This window comes from Kogia breviceps, chromosome 12 (genome assembly GCF_026419965.1).
Source record: "Kogia breviceps isolate mKogBre1 chromosome 12, mKogBre1 haplotype 1, whole genome shotgun sequence".
Taxonomy (NCBI): Eukaryota; Metazoa; Chordata; class Mammalia; order Artiodactyla; family Physeteridae; genus Kogia; species Kogia breviceps.
The window spans coordinates 51,685,886-51,710,290 of NC_081321.1; the positions used below are offsets into that span (position 1 = coordinate 51,685,886).

Genomic DNA, 24,405 nt, shown 5'->3' on the forward strand with positions numbered 1-24,405 from the left:
TTGTGGGCATTGACTGAGTAGCATTTATGTTCTGGGTGGGATTCTCCTGTCTTTACATCTTTATATAAATAAAATATATCCCCCCTCCCACCCCATCTTTCTCTCCAAGTGAGCTCCCAGACTTAAATAGAAGCTGATTAAAAGGAAGCCTAGGAGTCTTCTCCACCTGACTTGCACTCAGCCTACCTACCCTGAAGTCCATGAGTGCTTCCCTTGTCTTCAGTAAGAGTAGGCCTGCCTTTGTGTCTTTACTGGGTAGGGACTATGTCTTTCATCTCTAGCTTCAGAGCCTAGCACAGTGCCTGGCTTATGGATACTCAGTAGCTGTTTGGTGGATGATCAAATGCAGATCACTATGCACTGCTCCCTGAAACCTGGGTAATTTTCCAGTAAATTACACTTAATTTTACAGTAACTGTCAGCATACATCAAAAGGGGTGCTAATGATGAGATGGACGTTGCAGACAGGCTAGAAGCCTTCCTAAGTGTGACTTCAGGTGGTGTGTTTTATGAACCAGTAGGTATCTATGCCATGAACTCCTGAGTACTCGTCACTGGTATGTTAGATTAGTTTTTAAGAGGTTTTGGCTGTCCCAAGTTTGTAATATGAAACAGCAGGAGAGGCCTCCATCCGGTCTGCTTTTGCTGTACTCAGTTCTCCAGCTGCTTTGTCTTTGGGAGGCACTGGCCTGCACCTCTCTGCTTCGAGCCAGAATACGAAGCCAGTTAGTCTGGCCGCGGAGCCTGTGTACTTGCTTCTACATCATACCTTAGAAACTGTCAAGAAAGAGAACTGCCCACCCTGTTCTGTGCTTCCCATGCATTGTATCACTTAATCCCAATTTCACCTCAGAGGAACTGGGGCTCAAGAAAGTTAAGAAACTTGCACAGCTGATAAGCAGTAGCACGAGAACTCAAATCCAGGTCTGCCTGGCTCTGTAGTCACCGCCAAGGTTGGCTCAGTATACTAAAGGGCAGGAAAGCTCAAGGTTGTCGGTGTAAAGATCGCAGCATGCAGTGTTGATGCTGTCTGAAAAGTAGTTCCTGCCCACTGCCCCAATTTAAACTAAGCTCCAGAGACACAGCTTGGCTCAGCAGAGGCTATAGTCTACACAGAGGAAGTGAGGCTGTGTGAGCCCCTGAAGGAGCCAGGCTTACAGCACAGCTCCTGGGGCTCAGCCTAGGTTGGCCCGGGAGCCCTGCCTTCCCCATGAACCTGAGAGCTTCCTGGGAATGGACTTCCAAGGTGGTGGTCCTACCCTGACGGTTTTGTTAATCTGGCACTGGCAGAAACTTGGTTACAGTTAGAGCCCTCTCATGTATGGATTATAGAAAAGAGATCTTTATCTTAGGTTGTTGGTATTTAAGGAAACCTAAAGAATGTAGTTTCTCAGAAGAGCTTTTTGTGATTGATGGATTTAGTAAAACAGCTGGCTGTGTGTGGAATTAGGAAATACTGTCACTAACATACTGCTTTTCACCAGCCCACCCGCCAACCACAACACCCTTTTTTTTTGAGATGCCATAAATTCCAGTGCTAACTATATATCACAAATGATTTAGCAATGTTTGCCATCCCATCAGTCCAGTCCCAGGTATTTATTGGTGGTACTGTTTTGGATGCCAGGGATGGAGAGGAACAATGCTAGTCACATAGTATTTGTTAAATGAATAAATGAATGGGCAAGCTGAATATAAAAGGATTCCTGTCCTTCATTTGTTTCTCACCAGATGCCTATTTTACTCCTCCTGTATATAAGGCAATATTAAGGACCTGGAGTTGCCTAAAATATTATTGGCGGCCTCACTGAACTTACAGGACAATCCATGATACTGAATGGTACACAAATATCTGTAACACACGGCACAGTCTGAAGTGCTATCAGTAAGTAGGTCTTGGAGGTCGGAAGAACAAGATCACTCTGGCTGGGGACCCAGGGAGCACTTAGCAATAGGTGAGCTTTGACCTTGCCCTGGAGGATGAGTCAAAATGGTAACAGCAGGGGGTGCTGGAGGAGGGCCTCCCAGACAGTGGAATTGGATTGTCTTGGGAAAAGGCCACAGAGGCAGGAAAGTACAAATTTGGGGGAGGGAGTTAAGTGATTGACTCAATAGTGTACAGAGTGCTGCTTGGGCTGATGCTGGGAGCAGAGCTGAGAGCATTTGAACTCCGTGGTGGAGGGGGTCATGTCAAGTTTAAGAAAAGGTCAAAGAGAGTGAGAACAGAGAAAAGGCCCTGGAGCTATCATTCTGGATTCTCCTTCCTCCTTTCCATTCCCTCTTCTTCATGCTAAATCAGGTCGCCTCACACCCTAAACCATCCTGCCTATCTTCACCGAATTACTGCTAAGGAACTGCTTTGACCATAATGTTCACACCTCTGTGGATTCACCAACCCCCTTCAGAATAAATTCTATACTACTTAGTTGGGGTTTCAAGGCTCTCCTCATCTGGCCCCGTCTTATTCTTCAGCTCAGTTACCCCCTCATCCACCACCCTGGACTCCCTTCTCCACTTTCTTGGTCTCCTCATGGAGACCTGTGTGGGTTGCCTACACCATTACATCTTTCCTGATACTGTCCTTTCAGTCCAAATGCCCTCCCACTTCATCAGTGTCCATGAGAATCTCCAAGGCCCATTTTTTAAATTCTAAAAACTTAAACTCTTAGAAGATGGAAACCAAGTCTTTATTTTTATACCCATCATTGCCTTACAGGTGCTAAACACCAAGCAAATGTTGAATGAAGAAATAATTATCTTTCATTCCTTCTTTTCCTCCATTCCTAAATATGACCAAGAGTAACTGTATCCCCCAGATAAAGAGGCCTTCCATTTGTATAATGCATTAGACCTTCTGAAGGTCACGGCATAGCAGTCCAGAGCACTGAATCTGGAGCCAGACTGCTGGGATACCAACCATTGCTTTGCCAATTATCAGCTGTGTGACCTTCAGCAAGTAACTTAACCTCTCTGTGCCTCACTTTTCTCATCTGTAATATGGGGAGGATAAAGGTACCTACCTTATAAGTGTTTTTACAAGGATTAAATAATCTATTATTGGTTTGTCCAAAAAGTTCGTTCGGGTTTTGCTGTAACATCTTATGGAAAATCCCAAATGACCTTTTTGGCCAACCCAGTATTTGTAAAATGCTTAGAACAATGTATGGCATGTAGTAGGAATTATATAATGTTTGTTTAGCTAAATAGATACATATTACATATGTCTCCATATATACATTAGTGGTGTAGATTATATACATATATATACACACATATGTAGTAACTCAGTAAAGGTACAGTTGTACCCACACACAGGGACCATGTACAATTGGGTATCCACAACAACCTTGTAAGGTGAGCAGAGGTGTTAAATGACTCTCCACACCTAGTAACTGGTAGATCCATTCCTGGAACCATGTCTTCTAACTTCTGAGCCAGAAGTCAAAAAGTAGAATTTATACCCTTAATCCACTGATCTCCAACACATGGATAGTTTTCAGATACACCATGACTTCTTGACACTGAATATTGAAATTTACTATAGATACTTTAATTACTTTGATTTAAAGTACAAGAGTAGTGTCAGATCCATTATATAGGGTCTGTCAGTAAGAAAAAAGTATATACAGTTTCTGTCCAAAGTTTTTGTATAGGATTTCACATGAGATGAGAGGTACATGAGGTAAAGAGAGATTGATAAAGGCAGAGGATTGAACAAAGTCCAGCTTAATATTCCCTTTATTCTGACATCAATGATTTGCTAATACTCTGGCAATATTCAAGTGTCACAAAGAAATCCATGATGTGGTCACTTTCTACTTGATTATATTCTTCTTACAGTTGAAGACAGAGCAGGGAAGATAAATTGAGTGTGTTCAATGGAGAATTATGCATGAGGTTTTAATAGAAAAGAATTCAAATAGGAAAATATGCTATTGGAGTACATTTAAATGGATATATGCCTATCATATCATTTGGTATGCAAAGGCTTATGTTTGCATTAAGCTGATGGAGAAGCTGTTATTTTCTTTGCAGTATATATTCAAAAGCTTTCTTTTACTTCTCTGAAAAAGAGAGAACTGTCTGTTATTTTAAATACAAAACACATTTAACTTCTGTCAACAGCTTACATTTTAAATAATGCAGTTTGTACTGGCATTCATTGTCTGCAATTACAGTTCTCGAGAAGCTTTTAGTTTTTTCTCTCCAACTTTTAAAATTCATTCATTGTAACTGTTGACATTTTGGAGAACAGTGGAAACCCTAAGTCAAATTGGAAAAACGGAACAAAGACATTATTACCTTTCTGGAAATTACTATTGAACCTGGTGGAGAATCCTCAGCTATTGTGCTGAAACACATTGTGATGAAATATTTATAGCCTCTTCTTGCTAGCTTTAGGTCAGACTCAAACGTTTTCCTTTTAACCCAGGCTACTTAACCAGAAACGTCATGCTAGCAGCCAGCTCAGAATCCTTAGTTCCTAAAGCTTAGTTCGTGCAAATTACCTGCTTACAGCAGGCCTCACCATCTTAGTAAAGCAAGAGTTAGGAGTTCAGGTCTTTTCTTCAGGATGTATTTAAAAGCAAGATTTCTCAGTTACCCAGGTCTGTCTGGGATGCCTTTTCATCCGTCTATGATGGGAGTCACGTGTTCTCATTTATTCCTTCCTGTCAACTAGCAAGAAGACAGCCGAGCGTGTGTGTGTGTGTGTGTGTGTGTGTGTGTGTGTGTGTGTGTGTGTGTATGAGAGAGGGAGAGAGAGATTGGTTTTTTTCACCCTCTCATTTAAAGATGTAACTGGAACCAGGACCCAGACGGCCTGTGGGTTTGCTTCAGGCGGGGAATATAAACAGAGCCAAGCCTAGAAATGCCAGGTGTGCAGTAGATTCATTGACCTCGCTGTTTGCCCAGCTGCAGGGGGACTCCCATTTCATTCCCCAGCTGCTTCCTAATGCTGTCTTATTTTTTTCTTTCAAACTGGAGTAGCCAACCAAACCACACCCCCAGACAGATTTGATAATTACTAAAAAGAGACAACTTTGCAGTTACACACAGCTCACAGAAAGCTGCCATGATTTTGTAGTTTGGCCCGTACTTTGTTCTTGTTCAGCAGTGCCTTTGACATAATTAGCCAGCTTACGATTTTAAGGAAAGACATCATCAGATTTTATGAAAACAGGTAAAGCTCTTCATTAACCCTGTGTTTTACTCTTCAAAATAGTCATCTTAAGAGTGTGTATTAAGTTGAACCATAAGTGCTGATTTTCTACCTTTTTCATATAACCTACAAAAAACAGCAATTTGGTTCAGCCTAAATAAATATATTTATTCCAGTGATACTTCCAGTCTTCAAACTATTTTAAAACTCATCTTTTGAAATGAGAAAAATTAAGTTCCCTACTTTAAAACATTACATCAGGGCTTCCCTGGTGGCGCAGTGGTTGAGAATCCGCCTGCCAATGCAGGAGACACGGGTTCGTGCCCTGGTCCGGGAAGATCCCACATGCCGCGGAGCGGGTGGGCCCGTGAGCCATGGCCGCTGAGCCTGCGCGTCCGGAGCCTGTGCTCCGCAACGGGAGAGGCCGCAACAGTGAGAGGCCCGCGTACCGCAAAAAAAAAAAAAAAAAAAAAAAAAAATTACATCAATCTCTTTAACACAACTATTCCTTAGTTATAAAATTGGCTTTGAATAACAGTTATTTACAGATGAAATAAAATCCATTTTATGTGAAGGAGAATTTGACATAATTTTTGAGAATGTGCCAGTACTGATTACTTGGGTGCTGAGTTCTGGTACCTCAAGGAACCTTGAGACATCAGTTGGTATCAGAGTCATCACACCTTTAAATTTTTTTAAATTAAAGAATATTTAATTGAGGATTGATTATATATTTACAATATATATGGAAAGGAGACATTACAAAATTTCATCTCCTATATATTCCTAAATCTATCAAAATGCAAATTACCTGTATCATTTCTAAGAGAAGAAACAAGATACTCTATATATGAAAGGTTTTTAGCACAGCTTTATTTATAAAAAAGCAAGAAGTTGAAATATTCTAAAATGTTCAACAGTAGGGAATTAGTTAAGTAAGTTACGGCACAGTCATATAAAGAAATATTATACAGCCCTTAAAATTATGTTTTACAAGGCTATTTTGTGATATAGGAAAATGTTGATATTTTTAAGTGGAAAAGGACATAGGAGATTAAAAATTGTAAATATAGTATGATCCAGATTTTTTAAAAGGAGAAATGATATGTGTCATTTTAAAATGAACAAGTGTGTGTGTGTGTGTGTGTGTGTGTATTTTCATAGGAAAAAGACTGGATAGCTGTATACCAAAATCTTATGCTTTTCATTTTCTACTTGCTTTTTATTTTACTTTCTTTTTTGTATCCTGTTTTCTACATTGAACATAAAGTATTACTTTGTTCTCATAAAAAGGTTTTTTTTTAACTACAACTATATATGAACCTTATATTTACATTTTGTATTTTGACAAGTAGATTTTAAGCAGTAAAGTCCCTTTAGCTAGGGCTATATATTTATTTGGAGTTTTTTTTGTTGGGTTTTTTTTTTTTTGCGGTACGCGGGCCTCTCACTGTTGTGGCCTCTCCTGTTGCCGAGCACAGGCTCCAGACGCGCAGGCTCAGCAGCCATGGCTCACGGCCCAGCCACTCCGCGGCATGTGGTACCTTCCCAGACCGGGGCACGAACCCGTGTCCCCTGCATCGGCAGGCGGACTCTCAACCACTGCGGCACCAGGGAAGCCCTATTTGGAGTTTTTTATAATTCCCAGGTTGGACTAAAATTTATCCATGCATAAGGGTTTATTCTGCAAATTAATAATGCAGAGGAGATTTTAGAGAAACATTTTTAAGTTTGAGGGAACTTTTTAAGTACACTGAAAGCACACACAAGACTCTGTAAATCATCTTTTTCATCACAGCCTGTCCCTAAGTGCCTCTTCCTGGCAGGTGAATTTGCATATTTCTGTTTGCTTTATGTAGAAGGAATAGTATATGCTTTATTTTACTAACAATCTGGCTCTCTGCCAGTTGGAAGGTGATATCTTTAACATATATGTCATATAATGGTTTCCATTCACTTTCTAAGTTACAGACAGACATCTTTTAACAATTTGGGTCACATTTTCACAGGTGATGAAAACATACCATATGTATCATGCAGAGAGCATCAGTGCAGAGAGCAAGCTGAAAGAGGCTGAGAAACAAGAAGAGAAGCAAATTGGCAGATCCAGTGACCCAGTCTTTCATATTAGACTGGAAGAGAGACATCAGCGGCGAAGCTCTGTGAAGAAAATTGAAAAGATGAAGGAAAAAGTAAGTAAAAGACTGCAGAGCCTTTCTGTCCTCACTGGAGGTGACAAACATAGGAACACTGATGCAACAGATGATAGACACACATTGTAAATTACTGTGAAGTGACATGCATTTCATCCCACGGGAATGAAAAAATGTGTTAGAAACATAAAAATCATGTAATAACAGCTGGACCTCATTTAGTGGTGAATGCCAAGTATCCAATACACAATGTAGAGAACTCTGAATATTAACAAAGAGATTTCATTGCAAATGGGCCTGGCGCCCATATACGTTGTTGTTATTCCTCATCGCTGGGTAATTTTCGTTTATTTAATTCAGATTTGAAATGTACTTTTCTCAAAGGACTTCGAAGGTCATTTGTATATGTTGAATAAATTGTTTAGATGAATAGAAATTCATGTATGCTTTCCCTGTCTTGTTTTAAAATGACTTTATTGTTTTTCCCAATGCCTGGATCTTCTTCATTTCCAGAGACAAGCAAAGTATTCAGAAAACAAGCTAAAGTCGATTAAGGCACGGAATGAATATCTCCTAACCCTTGAAGCAACCAATGCCTCAGTTTTCAAGTATTATATTCATGATCTTTCAGATTTAATTGATGTAAGTACTTGAAGTTTTTATACTTTCTATACCAAGATGGAATTAGCTGTAATCTCATTTCCTTGATTCTAAAACACTATCATTTATTAAAACAACGTTGTTTTATGTAGTTCTCAGAAAAAAAATGCTACCAATTAAACTACACAGAATACTAAGACACAATAAATTGTAAGATGCATGTGAAATACTGTGCATCCTAAAACTGCTGAAAAATGAATTATGAAGTTCTGTGAAGCTGTAGCTGGAAGACTCAGCTAGGAAGGGGGTCCAGGCATTTTCAAATGATGCAGTGACACAGCCCTAACTGTGTTCATTGATTCAAAATATATTTATTGGACCCCTACTATTGTGAGATGCTGAGGCTCTGAGAAGCCATAGATAAACAGTTCTTACCCCCTGGAATTTAATGTGGAAAAAAAAATGTTAAGCAAATGACTACACAAATGACTACACAGTAGTGATAAATACTGTGAAGCAAAATAGGATACACAGAAACCACTTTTATTATCTAACTCTCTTTACTTTTATAGGATATTATGTAAAAAAAGCACTAGTTGGGCTCATTTAGAACTCTCCAAGTATATGTCTACTATTATATTTGTGCAGTGTTTACTGCCATTATTGCCCAACTTTGACCCTCAGCCTCATTCTTTCATTCAGAAATCATCCACTGAGTAGCTCAGTCATTGTGCTAATACTGTAGGAGATGGCAAAAATAAAAGACAAAAATCCTGTGTCCGGGCTTCCCTGGTGGCGCAGTGGTTGAGAGTCCGCCTGCCGATGCAGGGGACACGGGTTCATGTCCCGGTCTGGGAAGATCCCACATGCCACGGAGTGGCTGGACCCGTGAGCCATGGCCGCTGAGCCTGCATGTCCGGAGCCTGTGCTCCGCAACAGGAGAGGCCACAACAGTGAGAGGCCCGCGTACCGCCAAAAAAAAAAAAATCCTGTGTCCAAAAACACCAAGATCTACAAATAGAAGATAAAAAGTGATGTGTCATAAGGAAAGCACAGATAGTGTGACGTTCAGAGAGTTATTTGCTGGGATTTTACTTGTATACTGCTTTGCAGTGATTGAATTCAACAGTTAGATGATAATATAAGATTATTTTCTATGGCTCATAGTGTATGTCATAATTTAGTCATATAGTAGGTTAAAACAACTATTTTTGTGGTGCATTAAGTCTCAAATATTTAGCTATTATTTTAGAGCCACAGTTTGGGACTTTTACAAAAGAATTGCTAAAAACTGTTACAAAAGATTTTTTAGTTCATTTTTAGTTCATTAACACTCTGATGTGACTTTTTCCTTTTATTTAAGTGTAAAAACAATTTTATCTCATATAATATCATAATTTCTTTATACAGAACCATTTAGTAATAAATAAAACCAGGAAAACTTTTTTCTCTTTTCCTTTGTTACAAGTATTTCAACCAAGTAAGTAATCACTTAATTGTTTTAAATACAGAGGCTTTAAAAAAATTTTTTTTTCTTCTAGCACTCTGATGAAATAAAAGGATTTTTTTTCTGCTAGATTGCTGCTAATTTTCCTGAATAAAAATAAAAAATTTTATGACCCCTGTTTTCAAACTTAGATCTGTAAGGATTCTGCAAAATGAATGGAATATAGAAGAACTAATTCTTGTAACAGCTCTGCTTGCTTTTTTTGTTTAGGGCTTCTTTTAGTAGTGATTGGAGTACTTCGCTAAACCCAAGCCAATTTAACAAGAGGTTAGATAAGTCTCTGTATCTTGAAAAGTGCTTCTTTAATACCTACAAGGTACCAAGTACTATTCTTGATAATGGGGATCCAGCAATGAACAAAACAGAGTCCTCGCCTCCATGGAGTTTATGTACTAGTTGGGGAGACAAGCCATAAAAACATTTGCACATATATAATATATTATATGTATGTAATATATACATAATATATTATATGCTTATATATTGAATATTTATATTTAATATCTATATAAGTAGTAACTTATTGTTGTAGTAGTAACAGTGCCATGAAGAAAAATAAAACAGAGCTCTGGGGGGTGCTTCTGTTGGTGGCACGTCAGAAAAGCCTGATGTTTGAGCAGAGAAGTGAGCTGCAGAGTTGTATCACTAATGGGGAAGGAATCCGTCATATAGAAGGACTGGCACGGCTCCAGGTATAGAGGCGGAGGTGAGTTTGGCAAGTTCAAGATGCTCCAGGATAGCAAGACATCCCTCGTATAGAAGCACTGGCAAGGCTCCAGGTACAGAGGTGGAGGTGTGTTTGGCAAGTTCAAGATGCTCGAGAATAGCAAAGGAGGCCAGTATGGCTGAAGAGGAGCCAGTGAGGAAAAGGTTCTGGGAGAGAAGGAGGGGCAGAAGCCCAATCACTTAGGGGCCTGTGGGCAGGGAAAAGGGGTTAACTTTTGCTCTAAGTTTGGTGTGAAGCCAGTGAAGGGTTTGAAGCAGGGAAGTGACATCACCTGATTTACATTTTAAAGACTTACTCTGGCATGGGGGTGGAAAATAGACTGAGGTAGGTGGGGAGGACAAGTGTGAAAGAAGCGAGCTATATCTAGAGTCTTTTGCAATTGTCCAGGCCAGAGATGATGCTGGCTTGGACTGGTGTGGTAGCAGTAGACCTGTGAGAAGTGGTTGGATTCAAAATATACTGAAAATAAAGCTAAAAGAAAATTGGGATGGTGGGTTTAAAAAAAAGGAAAAATGTGACTCCTAGGCTCAGGTCTTGAATAACTAGGTTAATGATGTACACTTTACTGAGATAGGGACCCTGGAGAGGAACAATAGTTCTGTTACATGTAGTAAGATTGAGATACCTATGGGGCACCTGTGTGGAGATGTACAGTAGCATCCTTGATACCATTAGTATATATAGGACAAGAAGAGCATGTCACCATCATGGTTGTGGATATTTATTGAACTCTTACTATGTGACAGGCACCTAGGTTTCTAAGCATAATTTCATCTAATCATCATAACCTTGTGAGGTAAATACTATTTTCTCTATTTTATAGATTAAAAGAACCGACAGAGGCTTAGCTAGCTGGGTAACTTGCCAAATGTTACACAACTATTATGTGTTAGGTTTCAGACTCAGACATTTTAACCTCCAGATCAAAATAATTCTGATATAAATAAATAATTAAATATGCCAAGTATTTTCAATTTTTTTTAGAAAGCTGGATTTTTTTTAAAGATCAGCCTTAAATTTAAAATGTAGATTGAGTGACGGCTGCAGCTGCAGCAGGACGGCCTGCCGGCGGCTCAGGGCCGCGCGCCGGAAACCTTGCGGGGCGGGCAGGCGCGGCACCCCCTGCCTGGCCACCAGCTCCCCGGGGAGGCGGCCCGCGCGCGACCGGACCAGCAGCTTGAGCAGCGGCTACAGCAGCCTGGAGGAGGACGCTGACAACAACTTCTTCACTGCCAGGACCTCCTTCTTCAGGAGAGCGCCGCAGGACAAGACCTGCGCCGGCCAGCAAGCTCCCCAAAGTAGAAATGGACTAGAAATTGTTTTATTTCCCTGGTGGCGCAGTGGTTAAGAATCCGCCTGCCAATGCAGGGAACACGGGTTCGAGCCCTGGTCCGGGAAGATCCCACATGCCGCGGTGCAACTAAGCCTGTGCGCCACATCTGCTGAGCCTGCACTCTAGAGCCCGCGAACCACCACTGCTGAGCCTGCATGCCACAACTTCTGAAGCCCAAGCGCCTAGAGCCCGTGCTCTGCAGGAAGAGAAGCCACTGCAATGAGAAGCCTGTGCACCTCAATGAAAGAGTAGCCCCGCTCACAGCAACTAGAGAAAGTCCACCCATAGCCACGAAGACCCAACGCAGCCAAAAATAAATAAATAAAATGTAACAATTTTCAAATGATACAACTTAAATATGAATTTTTAAAGAAATGTTTATGAAATTGGTATGTTGTCATATTCAAAAGAAATTGAGTACTCTTTTAGTGAAAAGCATACTTCAAGTTCGTTGACCCACTTTTAAGGCAATCAGAATGTGAATATGTACATTCTAAAATGGCTGCTTATTTTGTAGGAATCCAACTTACATATACAGTGGTGATCCTAAAAACCATTAAGCTTGACCCTTCATGATGAAGAAGAAACGGATTATTATGCAAAGGCACCTAGAATCCTTTATGCTCCTGTGTGAGCCTATTTTGCAAAATACCTTTTATACTGGGCTAATAATTATTAGAAGGTATAATAATTATTATACCTCTAGTGAGAGAAAGTTAAGACAACATTTTTTTTTTCACTGTTGTGGCCTCTCGCGTTGCGGAGCACAGGTTCCGGACGCGCAGACTCAGCAGCCATGGCTCACGGGCCCAGCTGCTCCGCGGCATGTGGGATCTTCCCGGACCGGGGCACGAACCCGTGTCCCCTGCATTGGCAGGCGGACTCTCAACCACTGCGCCACCAGGGAAGCCCAAGACAACATTTTTAATGCTGTCTTAAGACACTTAAGACAGCATCAAAAACATTTTATATGTGAAATGACATGGAAGATACTAAATGTATCTTGATTAAATCAAAGCATTATAAATAGTCAAAAATTTCAAGTTGAGACCTTTTTTATACAAATCTCCAGTTTCTCTTGGTTTCTACTCAAGTCAGTATCTGTCTCTTTTCTTAAAATTTTTCTATCATACATGATGATGAATGGATCTATTGATATGTCATATAAATTTTCCATAGAATTTGTTTTAAAACTAGTCTTATTATAGAAGCAGCACATTTACATTGTAGAAATTTAGAAAATACTACAAACAAAAATAAAATGATCACATTCTTACCACCTGAGATCGTCACTGTTAAAATGTACTTTTTCTGTGTCCACACACACATTTTTAGACCAGAGAGTATGAAATCACGTTTTACATATAACTTTTTAACTCCCTTTTTTCAGTCGTTCATCTCCCATCCTTCCATTTCAGAAAAATTTCATCTCGTCTAATAATTACTACATTCCCATTTGTGACCCCCCCAAAAAAAAATGTTTCTCAGCTGGTATGTCTAGACTAGATCCAATTTAGGATCATATGTTGCATCTGTGTAATGTGTCCCTTTAGTCTTTTTTTATCCAGCCAAGTCCCTTGTTAAAGAGACAGTTGTTGCGGAGACAGGAGTTCCTGAGAAAATCTCAGCTTCTCAATTTGTCTGATAATTTGTTGTGTTTTTATTTAGCCCATTTCTCTATCCCTTATATTTCCTACAAAGCAAACACTATATAAAGGCTTTATGGATTCAAGTTAAGCAGTTTGCAATGGAATACACCATGGGTGGTATTGCTGTGTCTTATGTAGGTATGTAACAACGTATGTTTGGCCCACTGATAGTATTACTGAAATTGATCACTAGCTTATGGTGATATAGCTCTGATTCCTTCATCATATATAGTTAAGGTTTTTCCCTTACAACAAGCTATGGATATTCTAAAACCTCTTGAATTTGGATTTTATTAAATTGAAAATCTACTAATTTGGAACTCAGCAACATCTGGGCGATAATTTACTTTTGGTCCGCAAAATGCCTTCTTAGAGTACAAATTAATAATTAAATTAAACAGGAATGATAATTTAAGAAAATATTTTCAGGCACTTCAAAGTATAAATTTACATATATATCACTGACACCCTATTTAATGGAATCCTCTTTTGTTAACAACTACAGGTCTAAAAACTAATACGTCAGCAATTTGATAGATTAGTTCAAGTCTTTCCTATAGATTTGGAGGTGATCTAATGTTTTTCTTTTATTTAATAATTCCAATTTTATCTGTTTTAGATAAACTTCACCTTTACCTATCAGTGTTAGTTTGGATACTCCAGATACTGAGTTATCTTCAGGGAGAGGGGAGGGGGTTGCAGTTGGCAGGGTTAGAGGGCTTACGAAATACCTGTAATATTTTATTTATTTAAAAGTATGCAGTTGTCCCTTGTATCCACAGGTAATTGGTTCCAGGAGCATCCTTCAAAAACCAAGGATGGGGGCTTCCCTGGTGGCGCAGCGGTTGAGAATCCGCCTGCCAATGCAGGAAACACGGATTCGTGCCCTGGTCCGGGAGGATCCCACATGCCGCGGAGCAACTAAGCCCGTGAGCCATGGCCGCTGGGCCTGCGCGTCCGGAGCCTGTGCTCCGCGATGGGAGAGGCCACAACAGTGAGAGGCCCGCATACCGCAAAAAAAAAAAAAAAAAAAAAAAAAAAAAAAAAAAACCAAGGATGCTTAAGTCCCTTAAAGTCAGTCGGTCCTTCATATCCATGGATGTGGAACCTGCGGATATGGATGGCCGACTGTATATATTTTGCAACTGTCTGTAAGTTTGGCATGTTTTATATTTAGAAATAGAAAAAGCAGAGAGTTATAAAAAATGATTAAAACCATGCCATAAATATTTTAATCTAAAGTATACCAATGTACTTGAACTTGCTAATCTTTAAATTATTATTAATCTTTTTGTATAGAATTTTGAATAGTCAGTCTTCCTATGTACAACCACACCCACTGTGTATTATCTATGATTTCTACTTTTAAGTTTTTTTTTTAACACACAAGAAAAAATATTTTGGATATATACAATGTTTTCACAGTCTTGCACAGTTGGCAATTGTGCCTAATTTGATAACAATTTCGTTTACTCTTAAATCTTCCTTTCTCAATTATTTTATCAGTTTATTTAATATTTGATTAAATTATAATAAATATAAATGGCACAGATATTATACAATCAGGTCTTTTTTATATATAAATTTATTTTATTTATTTTTGGCTGTGTTGGGTCTTCGTTGCTGCATGTGAGCTTTCTCTAGTTGCAGTGAGTGGGGGCTACTCTTTGTTGCAGTGCGCAGGCTTCTCATTGCAGAGTCTTCTCTTGTTGCAGAGCACAGGCTCTAGGCACACAGGTTTCAGTAGTTGTGGTGCACGCACGGGCTTATTTGCTCCACGGCATGTGGGATCTTCCCAGACCAGGTCTCAAACCTGTGTCTCCTGCATTGGCAGGAGGATTCTTAACCACTGAGCCACCAGGCAAGTCCCTGTACAATCAACTCTTTTTTTTTTTTTTTTTTTTTTTTTTTTTTTTTTGTGGTACGCGGGCCTCTCACTGTTGTGGCCTCTCCCATTGCGGAGCACAGGCTCCGGACGCGCAGGCTCAGCGGCCATGGCTCACAGGCCGAACCGCTCCACGGCATGTGGGATCTTCCCGGACCGGGGCACGAACCCGCGTCCCCTGCATCGGCAGGCGGATTCTCAACCACTGCGCCACCAGGGAAGCCCCAATCAACTCTTGAAAGCATACAGACTAATTGTTTGAGCAGAAATGTACAGGAGTATTAGACAGGGCCTATTAACTGTGTATATTCACAGTGCATTGGTATTCGTCTCTATGCTTTAGAGCAGAAGTTGACAAACTTTCCCTGTAAAAGGCCAGGTAGTAAATATTTTAGGCTTTGTGAGCGTTGTAGCCTCTGTACCTACTCAACTCTAGTGCAGAAGTAGCCATAGTAAGTAAGCAAATGGATATGGTTATGTGGCAGTCAAACTTCATTTATCATATCAGGCCATGGGCTGGATTTTGTTCACAGGCCACATAGTTGGCCAACCTCTGCTTTATAAAATGAACTGAGTATTAGTTAATCCAGGGTGTCACTTAAGCAGAAGATTATTGAGATGGCTTTTCCTCTGTCTCTGAAGAAAGTTCTAAGTAAATTTTAGTTTGTAGAGTAACAGTGTCTTACTTTGGAATCAGGTGGGAAGTGAACAAAGTTAATTTCACAGTGAGGTTTTTATTATGTCATTCTAAAAAATTAATATGAATTGCAAGTATTGGCCAAAGGAAATTTAATTGGTTTGGGAGAATAAAGGCATAATTATAGGGTAAAATAGATTGTAGTTTTGTAAATAATAGATTTTGTATCTTTTATCATTAAATATTACCAACATTAAGTGTAGAAGAGACCATAACTATTATTCTGTTAAAATTAGGATGTATTACAACAAGAAAAAAAATCATACAGTCAACAAATATATTTGTGATTGCTGAAATTTTCAAGTGATTATGATTTGCTAAGAGAAAAGAGTTGGGGAGAGTACAAGTCTTAATGCTAGGAATCTCTAATCTATAATCATATTCACTACTCTGTATATCTGAAATTCTTAAACCAACTGGTTTTAAGATTGCAGAACTGGTAATATAACCTCTTTCAGTCCAGTTCCACACCTACCCACCCTCAAAAGGTAGTCAGAGAAACAAAATCCTCAACAGTAAGATTCTATTAGTGCTTTGTCCCTGAGCACTTACCCTATAATAATAAAATATTTGTCATCCTTACAGTACAGTTTCACAGTCTCCAATTACTCCCTGTAAAAGTTTGCAGGTCACTTTGAAGCTTGAAGGATAAATCTTTGTTACTATTATGGAATATTGCCATAGAAAATCCCCTATTCCAGCTAATTTTCTTGGTAGAGATTTCTGTCATGTGTTTTATTAGCCATTTCTACAGAGTAAGATTGAAGTTAGGTTACACCGTATACCGCATGCCATGTTTATCATTTCTAAGTAATCAGCTATCCTTCTGTCTCTAGGGACATATTTTTAATTAAAAAGCATTTTATTCAGAGTTCAGATTTTTCTTAATTAGTTTGACTTTTCCCCCACTGCATAATAGTATTAAAATTTATCCATGAAAACCTGCCGAATTTTAATATTGTAGTCTCCATTAGGCCTGAACTTTTATTAGGAAGATTATAAAGAGATGATGTTAGATGGGTTAGGACAGTGTAGTTATCATGTAAACTGATGTATGCGTGTTTTTATCCCTTCATGGAAGAAAGGGTATTTAAAAACTGAAATGAGTTGGATGACCGAAGTGGATGGCTTTAAACATTCCTTCCAATGGAGATGCTGTGGGCCTTTGTTAAAGAAACTGCATCCACCTGGTTCCCACCTGCTGTATAGGCTGCACTTTCTCAGGCTCCAGTGCTTGCTTTTCCGCTTTTCCATCCTGGCTGTACCTTTGAATGTTGAAAGTTGCCTAAGGCATGATCCTTTGCTTTTTTTTCTCTTGGTCCCTTGCCTTAAGTACTATCTAATGGTTCCTAGATTTTTTTCAACCAGCCTTGATCATATTCCTGGGCTTCAGATTTGCATATCCACTGCCTCTGGGACATCTCTAACCAGATGTCTGTAGACACCTTGAACATTTGCCCCTACTGTCATCATTATCCTTCACACATGTAACAACTTTTTCGTTGTCCATTGTTTACATCTCAGAAAATGGTACCACTTTCCACCCAGTTGCCCAAGCCAAAAACCCAGTTCTCTCATTCCCCCCATGTAAACGCATCAGCATATCTTATCATCTCTACATCCAGAATATCCCAAACCTTGGTATTTCTCACTACTTGCACTCTCAGTCTCTGAGACAAAGCCTCTTCATCTCTTGCCTGCACTTAGGAAGCAAGAGCTTCCTAAGATGTCCAACTTAGCACTAAGACCTTCCAATCAATAATTCATTCTCTTCCCAAGCAACCAAAGTATTAAAAAAGATAAATCAGACCTGTAATCCCTATTTAAAACTCTCCATTAGAATAAATTCCAAACTATTCACCAAGACGCTATGTGAACTGGCACCCACCTGCCTCTCAGTGTCATCTCCTGCAACTTTCCCCTTAGTCACCATGCTTCAGGTACACAGGCCTTTCTCTTACCCAGACCCACTAAGCTTTTTCTTGCCTGGGACCTTTCTCATTTTTGTCTAGAGCACTCTTTCTTCCAGAGCTTTACAATACTCCTCCTTTTCATTCATGTGGCACCTGGCTGCCCTGTATAAAGGAGCAATGCCCTTCCCCCTACACTCCTTGTTCCTCTGACATTTTTCTCCATAGCATGTATCACCTGACCTGTATTAATTGAGGCTTGGTTTATTGTTCTCTCCTCTCTTGTGATTTGATTCAGGGTAGTTACAGAGATTTGGCCTGGGAAAAAATGAGTCCAGTAGCAGCTCTTCTGAAGGAAATGATTGCCCCTGTGGGTGAGAGCTGTATTAGGCAACAAAAGATTATTCAGCCTACTCATTGGCTCAGGCATATGCAACCTCTGTTCTCCTTCTCCAGTTTCCTACTTTGTATCCATTCGTATCACACAGATGTACCATTTTGACCTTTTCCATGCTAAAGAGAAACTCAAAACAAGTTTGGCTAAATGCTCAGCCGCAGTTAAAGTAGCAGCAAAAGCTAAATTGTCAGCTATGGACCATCAGGAACCCAGAGGTGAAAGCAGGTGTGTAAAAGTTGCCTGTAGTTTAGACATACAGTTCAATTCCACAAGATGCCTCTGTCTCACAAAATGTGTTTGTGGTATCTTGCCTGAGGTACTGAATAGCTAGAGAGAAATTAGTGAAGGACAAAGATACTTACACAGGAGAAATCAACTTTCTTCCTTGACATCTACTGTAAAAGCTCTGAGAGTGTCTATTTCTGGTCTTTGAAAGCTACCCATGGTCATGTGAAAGCTGTATTTTGCAGTTCAGTTTGCTTGGGTTGCACTATTTTTCAGAAGGACTGAAAAGAAGGGGCAGGCTGAGTCTTTACACAATATCCATGGTTCTGGAATGGTCAAAGCCAAACTTATTTAAAGCCAGAGATACGACCCACAAGAAAAGATCATGGAAGCTTCTCAGACAGAGGCAGGAGTGATGAAGTTAAGACATTACTTCTGCAGGAGTTCTTCCCTCTCCATTCTCATGACAACCACTTAATTCTGGAGTAACATACAGGCTTGGGGCTGCCCTCCAGCCACTTCCTGGGCTGCCCTGCAAATGACATTGGCTGTTACTGTTCTGGAAGCATGTGTGTAGGACTTGTTTTCCATTACGGTAATCCCATCTAAGTCCAAACTTCTACCCCACTAGGGCTTCTCATGTCATGGAGTTTATTTCCCAAAAAAAAAAAAAAAAAAAAAAAAAAAAAGTTGTCTCCCTGAATAGCTATGATCCAGTTATACCTGACATCCTGACATTATACCCACCAAGTATACTTGAACCAATCTCTCAGCCTTTGGGACAAGAAAAAGTATTTGTCACTGGCCTCAGTACCTAGATTTCATCTTCATTTTTTTATGCTATTTGCAACACTTTTGCCTAAGGAAATTAGCCTTACTGTGGTGATACAGACTAATGCCTAGTGGAATCTATCTTGGCAACTCTTAGGATATTAAAATATATATATACAGCCTTCGACTTCTAACAGTCTTTCCTTCCCCAGCTTTAATCCATAATTTAATATATCCATTCAGAGTTCTTCATCCATCAGAACAACACTATTTTGTTTTCATGAAATATTTTATTGGTTTCTTATGTATTTTCATCATTAAATGCACTTGGGCACTTGGGTTATAATTCAACTCTTTGTGTAGAAGCTGGCTCTTCATATTGTCATTAATAATTCATAAGCTCCATAGAATCACTTTAGGCCTTTTAACCAAGTATCTTGAATCTTAACATATCCAGTGTCATTTTAGCTCCCAGTTTAGAAAAACAAAAAAATGACTGTGACAGGTCTTGCTGTCTCAGGAGACCTTGAATAAGAATTTTATTGCTGTTTCTTGTTTCTTTTAAAATTCTGGATGGTTAAAAAGCCTACAGTGTAGAAAAAGCTGCATATCACAAGTAACAAAATCATGCCAGTTACATGACCTCACAGTCTGGAAAGTATAGGTAGAGGTCAGAGAAGGAAATTTTCCATCAAAGCTCATCACAGAAATCTCCTAAGTTCTCAAAGTCCAGAAGACACCCAGGGAGGCCCCTGGGTTGATTACTAAGCCACATGCATGCTTCTCCCCAAATTATTAGGAAACAACAGTGAAATAAGGGGTGTCTTACTGGGACCAGACCCAACAAATTTGCCTGGCTGAACTGGGTGTGGAAACATGCACTGGTACTTTTGAAATCTTGACATTTACTCCCCAAAGAAGCCAAACTTAGAAATTTGAGGAGTGAACTAAGTCTGGAAGTAATGAAAATTTGGTATGTATTTTTCAGAGCTGTAATTCAAGTGGATAGTTGGAGTTGAACTTCTTTCTTTTTCTTCCTTTTTCCTTCATTCTTCTTCTCTTTTTTCCTTTCTCTTTTAAGTTGAAAAGAGACTTGGTTTTTGTTGGGGGGAAGAAAAGGCTTTTCTCTGGGTTGTTTCCTCTCAATATCAATTTTCTATTAAGTCCCATTTGGATCAGTACTCTTAAAGTAAAGGAGCTTGTGGGATCTGCTTCATTATATTCAAGTTGAATCCGCCTTCTTTCAGAATACTAGGGTGTTTTGAAGCACTGGTACATCTCAAAGAAATGAGGCCATTTCCTTCACAAATTTATGTTTTCATAAGATGAGGTGTTATTGAAAGAATAATTTTTCAGTCCCTCTGAGGTGTATAAAGTTGTTACACAGAACCATTATGGATTTTGAGGAGTAAGAGGAATAAAAGAGGAGTTTGCTCATCTGAGGCTAGAATTTTTTAATTAACTGAAAATGAGTCTCTGTATTTGAGTGCAGCTGATTCCACTGGAAATGTATTAATGCAGAGACTGATTGCTGCATCTCGTAACTATGTTTTGCTTATATTTGTAATTGTGATGTGGTAGCTACTGTCTGCTTTTTTAAATCAAGTAATCTTTAATCAAGTTGATTCTCTGGCCTATTTGGAGAAATGGCACCCCTAAAGGACAGGGTTCAAGACCCTTGTACTTGATTGTTTTAGTGCAGTGCTTCTCAAACTTTAGTGTGTATATGAATCAATGTGCATATTTCTTTTTTAACTTCAGATTCTAATTCAGTGGGTCAGGGGTGGGTCCCAAGAGTCTGCATTTGCTGCTGGTCCACAGACCACACTTTGAAAACCAAGATTTTATAATATGTTTATGTAAAAATCCCAAATTTAAGCATTATGAAATTGGAGGGTGAGGGTGGAATTAAATGCGTTGGCATTTCTAAGGACAGGTCAGTGATTAAATCTGTACCTTCATAAAACATAAGACAAGTTGTATCCTTTGCACCCTTCTACTACTCTTTTAGTAGCAAACTGATGAACAACTTATACTTGAATTCCTTGAGAATGGAGATTATAGTTTACTGTGTTCCAGTTTTCATATTCCTGTAGCCTAGCAAATGCCCAGGCATCTATAGATGGCCAATTAGTGAGCTGAGTTGAATTGAATCAAATTGAATTGATTGAACTTCATTAGAACAATATAGGGATGACCTTATTTTGTACCTTTAAAACCACTTGTTTGCTCTTTAAGAGATTTACATTGCTTTTATGTACAAATTTAAAATTCTGTCAGTAATTTATAACTGACTAGTATCCAGAGTTATACTGTTTTAAAAATTATATTCTCTTAAAATGCAATATGAATAAATAAATACAAATTAAAGATAGTGAAGATTGAAGCCCAAAGCCCTTGTATTCCTAGGAATACTAAACAAAATTCTATCTCTGATAAAAGGACTTCGGCAGTCATTTCTTATTGAAAAATTTTATTCTAGAGATAAGAAAGAAGGCATTCCTGGGCTATTTTGGCAGATTCAAACCTGTTTTTCCTATTTCTGAAAGAGTACAGATTATTGTTATCTTCAGCAAATTATACAAACATCACAATATTACAGTTAGTATGTTTGCATCCTAGAAGGATTTCAGTAGATCATTGTATCAATCTCAGTATGCATGAACAAACTTGAAAGCTATTTTTTCATTATTTATTTTCTGTATTTGATTTTGCTTCTTTTATTTTTAATAGCTTTATTGAGATATTATTCACATACCATACATTTAACCCATTAAAAATCCACAGTTGGCTTTTATTATATCCACAGTGTTGTGTATATTTTGCCACAATCAATTTTAGAACATTTTCATTACTCTGAAAAATCCTGCTCCCCTTAGCCATTACTTCCTAATTCCTTCATCCCCCAGCCCTAGGCAACCACTAATATACCTTCTGTCTCTATAAATTTGCCTATTCTGGATATTCATATAAATGGAGTCATACAATGTGTGGCTGACCCATGTTGTAGCATGTATCAGTACTTCATTCCTTTTTATGGCTGAAAATGTTTATTCATTTATTGATGGATACTTAGTTTCCGCTTTTCAGCTATTAATAATACTGCTAGAAACATTCATGTACAAGTTTTATCTCTTTTTTATATATTCCTAGGAATGGAATTGCCAAGTCATATGTTTAACCTTTTGACAAACTGCCAGACTCTTTTCCAAAGTGACTGCAACATTTTACATTCCCATCTACAGTGTATGAGGGTTCCAGGTTCTCCACATCCTCCCCAATCCTTGTTATTACCTTTTTTATTTTAGCCATCCTAGTGGTATCACATTGTGGTTTTGATTTGCATTTCCCTGATGACAAATGATGTTGAGCATCTTTTCATATGCTTATTGACAATTTGTATATGTATTTTTTAAGAAATACCTAGCAGATCCATTGCCCATTTTTTAAATTGGGCTATATGTCTATTTATTATTGAGTTGCCAGAGTTCTTTATATATTCTAGATACAAATTCCTTATCAGATAACATGATTTGCAAAATATTTTTCACATGATGTGGGTTATCTTTTTACTTGATAGTGCCCTTTGAAGCACAAAAGTCTTCAAATTCGATTAAACCCAATTTATTTTTTCTTTTGTTGCCTGTGCTTTTGATACTATATCCAAAAAACCAATGCCTAATGCAAGGTAATGAAGGTTTGCTCCTAAGAATTTTATTGTTCTAGCTGTCACATTTAAGTTGTGATCCATTTTGAGTTAATTTTTATATGTGGTGTTCTTTTACTTTTTAAGTGCTGTGATCTTGGCTACCATGCAAGTCTAAACAGAGCCCTGAGAACATATCTCTCTGCGGAGTATAACCTTGAAACCTCCAGACACGAAGGCTTAGACATTATTGAGAATGCAGTTGACAATTTGGAGCCCAGGAGTGATAAGCAGAGATTCATGGAGATGTACCCTGCTGCGTTCTGTCCACCAATGAAGTTTGAGTTTCAGTCTCACATGGGTGATGAGGTCAGTAATTGATTATTTTAAAACTAATGAATTGTCTCTTAACTTATATTACTCTTCCCCTACTGTACCCAGCAGCTGTAAAAATTCCCTGTTGTCTTCTCATGGCTGCCTTTGCATGGGATCTTAGCATAATACTCAACAATCAGCCACTACCACCTTTTAATGCAATGGTCAAACACTCTAATGCCTCCAGAGGCCAAAGAAATAGAGGTGCAAACTCACCTGGGTGTAAGCACTAAACTGTTGCAGGATACTTAAAGAATTCTTTCTCCATCTCAAGACATTCATATTTAAGTTCAAAACAAAGCATTTTGTTGGCCCAATAGAATCTGTCTGAAGACTTCTTATAATCCTGATTTAAAGATCTCTGTAAAGAAAAATAATTATAAATGGCAGGAAAATGGAAGAGAGGAAAAAATATACAAAACATTTTTTTAAGACTCAGGTTATCTCCAAACTGGTAAAACGAGCATTAGAAAGGATATATGATATCTTAGGTTCTTTATATGAGTTTAGCTTTCTATCCTATTTTATGCAAGGGAAAATTTCCATTTAAACCATTTATGAGCTACAGTAGTATACTTATTGTCTGTGAACAGGGGGAAACAAGAAGAACCAATAATGGAGTATGCTCTATAGCATTTGGTGTCCCGGCTATGCAAAACAGTACTCATAGATTAAAAACTCAATTTTAGCTTATTGTGGTGACAGTATGTTTTTAAAAATAGATGTATTTATAATTTCCATGGCAGATTTCTTCTTTAATGTTGTATTTTTTCTGAAATACCTAATGTTAAGACTTATAAGATGTATATGTATGTACCTGATATATTTCTAGCCTAATTTTACTTTTGCTTGATTTGATAGAGTGAATTACTTGATTAAAAATGGTAAGCAATCTTTATGCCAATAGCACATGAATTTGACAGGCGAGTGGCTTATCCCACCCAGAGTTATGTTTCTAAAACCAAATGGTTTTAATCTTTCAGTTATGGATGGATGTGTTAAACACAGAATGATAAAATGTCACAAACAAGTGATTTCAGTTGGGTTAAAAGTTGTTACTTTTTTTAAACTATTATTATTTTAATATAGTAAGTCTCTTGTCCTTTTTTATGGCCAGTTCTGCCAGGAAGCAATAATCTCTATGATGTCTTGGAGACTCCATAAAAGGAAACTCTCAATTGCTGAGACCATTTCTGTGATGAGAAAGATGAAAAGAAATTGTTCATTTTTAGTCTGATTTTAATATAATTAAAAGGCTCTAATTTTGACCTTATCCATAACTGAGATCATGGCCAAAATATCTTTCTACCAAAGCCTAAGACAAGTGGCTTCCTCAGTTTCATGGTGAATCACATGATTTGGCTGAAAA

General features: G+C 38.5%; 1 protein-coding gene across 2 annotated transcripts in view; it reads left to right on the forward strand.

Annotated features, from left to right (window-relative positions):
- Positions 1-24,405, forward strand: part of SRGAP1 (SLIT-ROBO Rho GTPase activating protein 1) — a 271,830-nt gene that overhangs the window by 172,623 nt on the left and 74,802 nt on the right. For both annotated transcript variants that reach the window (XM_059080331.2, XM_059080329.2), the window contains exons 5-7: positions 7,171-7,353; positions 7,828-7,956; positions 22,809-23,030. In XM_059080331.2, coding sequence (XP_058936314.1) covers positions 7,171-7,353; positions 7,828-7,956; positions 22,809-23,030 — 534 coding nt within the window. The remainder of the gene's footprint in view (positions 1-7,170; positions 7,354-7,827; positions 7,957-22,808; positions 23,031-24,405) is intronic.